This window comes from Macrobrachium nipponense, chromosome 44, assembly GCF_015104395.2.
Source record: "Macrobrachium nipponense isolate FS-2020 chromosome 44, ASM1510439v2, whole genome shotgun sequence".
Classification (NCBI taxonomy): domain Eukaryota; kingdom Metazoa; phylum Arthropoda; class Malacostraca; order Decapoda; family Palaemonidae; genus Macrobrachium; species Macrobrachium nipponense.
Window position 1 is genome coordinate 48,883,837 of NC_087221.1, and position 2,654 is coordinate 48,886,490.

Consider the following 2,654-nt stretch of genomic DNA (forward strand, 5'->3'; position numbering starts at 1 on the left):
CAGAGTACACCAATAGATATTTTTCACAAATTCTACAAATACTGTATAGTTTTATCTAGAGTACAATTGGGAATTTTTTTCTGCAAATGTCAAACCAAGGCGTACACCACTCCCCCCCCACCCAAAAAAATTGTTTTGCTAGCATTCCTAATTTCAAAAGTACGGTTATGACAGTCTGAAGTACTGTTAGTTTTCCGATTCACTGCTTATATGCATTTGAAAAATTATTAGTTCTGTCTTTTATATTACTGTTATATTTTTCATTGACGTTAGGACAGTTTTATAAATTTGCTTAACATACACTGTATGATGGTTCACTCGCCTTTCGGTCACTAGAAATAATAATAATAATAAAATAAGCCCTTCAAAACGCAATATGTTGAAAGCATTCTGCTAAATTTGCGAACATTTGTCCTCTTCCGAAGACACCCCATTCTAAAAATGTGTCGCCTTTCCTTTCCAGGTCTTCTTGCTCTGCTCACTGGCCATTGCAGCCACAGTCTCTGGCGACCCAAGCAAAGACAAAACAAGAGGGTATGCAGGTGCTGGCCTGGGAGGTGCCGGAGGCGGTCTTGGTCTTGGAGGAGGCGGTGTAGGTCCTGGTGGGATTCTCCCAGGAGGTGGTGTTGGTCCTGGTGGGATTCTCCCAGGAGGTGATGTTGGCTCTGGTGGGATTTTCCCAGGTGGTGGTGTAGGTCCTGGTGGGATTCTCCCAGGAGGGGGCGTAGGCCCTGGTGGGATTCACCCAGGCGGCGTTAATCCACCAGCGACCTGCAGATACTGGTGTCGCACTCCCGAAGGCCAAGCTTACTGCTGTGAGAGCAACCAGGAATTAGAAGGGCCCGTCGGCGTCAAAATTGGGAACTGTCCCAGGGTTCGACCTCAGTGTCCTCCGGTGCGATTTGGTGGCGCTCCCACCACCTGTTCCAACGACTTCAAGTGCGCCGGCGCTGACAAGTGCTGCTATGACGTCTGTCTTGAGGAACACGTCTGCAAACCACAGAGCTATTTTGGCTAAGAAAAAACAGAAAATCTTTAAATCTTGATATAAAGCATGTCTGTGATTGATTGTTAAGATTGTTGTTATTCATTGTTCCGTTCAAAACAGTTTCCCCTATTATTTATTGGGCTTTCATAAGGAAAATATTTCGAGTGTTTTCGAATGTAATACGTGATTTCTGACGCACGATATTAGAGGAGATCAGAACCTTGTTGCCTGGATGTAAGGAGGGAGAATATATGTTGTGAAAATTAAGTTCCTTTTATTTACCTACTGCTTGCATACTGTAGCTCTGCCTGTGTACAAGCATCTGCAGAATCAGAGGACTACTTTTAGCATCATACAGATATCTCTGGGCCAGGGCTAGATCAAGACAATAGATTGGCTGGCAAATAGAAGTTTCCAATTATCATTTTCACTATGAATATCTTTCAAAAATGCATATTCTGGTCTATATCTTAATTCATATTATGGCCAATATTTTAATTCACATTCTAGTCAATATTTTAATTCATATTCTGGTCAATATTTTAATAAGTCTTTGAAAGAGCTTACTGAGATATAACTCAGTCAGAAAACCCGCCTTAAAAACGGAAGGCAGTCCACCGGCTCAATAACATTTGCAAGATTGCAAAGAAGAAAAGAAGAATTAGCCGCTACGATCATGCGTGTCAAAAACCTCAACCATAGAGAGAAAACAATTTATGGTGCAAAAAAAAAAGCTTACAAAGCACAGCACAACAGGCAACCCGGACGCGGTATGCGTCTAGGGGAAAGCCCTCTTGAATGAATGGCATTGGTTGTGGTATCATACTTACCTTTTCCACCCTATTAATTACTAGACAAACGTCATTCATCAGGGCTGATATGGTACTCAGGTAGTATTACAAAATTTAAATACAAGTTGTGGTATCATACATACCTTTTCTACTCTATTGATTACTATGGTATCATACATACCTTTTCTACCCTATTGATTACTAGACAAACTTCATTCATCGGGGCTGACATGGTACTCAGGTAGTATTACAAAATTTAAATACTTATAGATAACTATATTGGGAAATTACAATATGTTGAATAGGAGTTACCCATTAAGTGATTGCACTGTATAATTAGTCTTAAGTATTACAAGATATTGAACTTTTATATATATTTTTCAATATATAAAAAAAATGATTTGAATGTCTGCTATACAAGATACACATTTCATCAGGTTTCTGTTAAGGTACACAATTGCTATGGAGTAACATGTGGTATACTATGGAGTAAATAATGAGCAATGTTTTACTTTATGACAGGTTAAAATTTGAAATAATTACTTGGCAGTATGAATGACATTCAGATGAGGTCAACACATCAGATTTTATATAAATATTATAAGAAAAATTAGATATACAACAGGTTCAATGATGTTAACACGAGGCTCCAAAATAGTATGTTCTACAATGTAGTTTTATACTCAATATGCTAATATAGATATTTAACTGAATGAGTTACATTTAGATGAGTCAACATATAAATTCTAAATAAAAGTTATAAAAAAAAGGACCATAACAATTTCATTGGTACTAACAGGTAACTAAAGAATAAAATGTATACTACAATTTAGTTCTGCACAATATACAGATAATTATTTTGCTGAAAGAATTGC

At 37.9% G+C, this 2,654-nt stretch overlaps 1 protein-coding gene across 1 annotated transcript in view; it reads left to right on the forward strand.

The window, feature by feature from the left end:
- The window catches only part of LOC135204329 (acanthoscurrin-1-like), a 2,901-nt gene extending 1,646 nt beyond the window's left edge, over positions 1–1,255 (forward strand). Inside the window, exon 2 of the mRNA XM_064234513.1 lies at positions 464–1,255. Within this exon, the coding sequence (XP_064090583.1) occupies positions 464–1,018 (555 nt within the window). The 3' untranslated portion in view covers positions 1,019–1,255. The remainder of the gene's footprint in view (positions 1–463) is intronic.
- Positions 1,256–2,654: the final 1,399 nt, after the last annotated feature.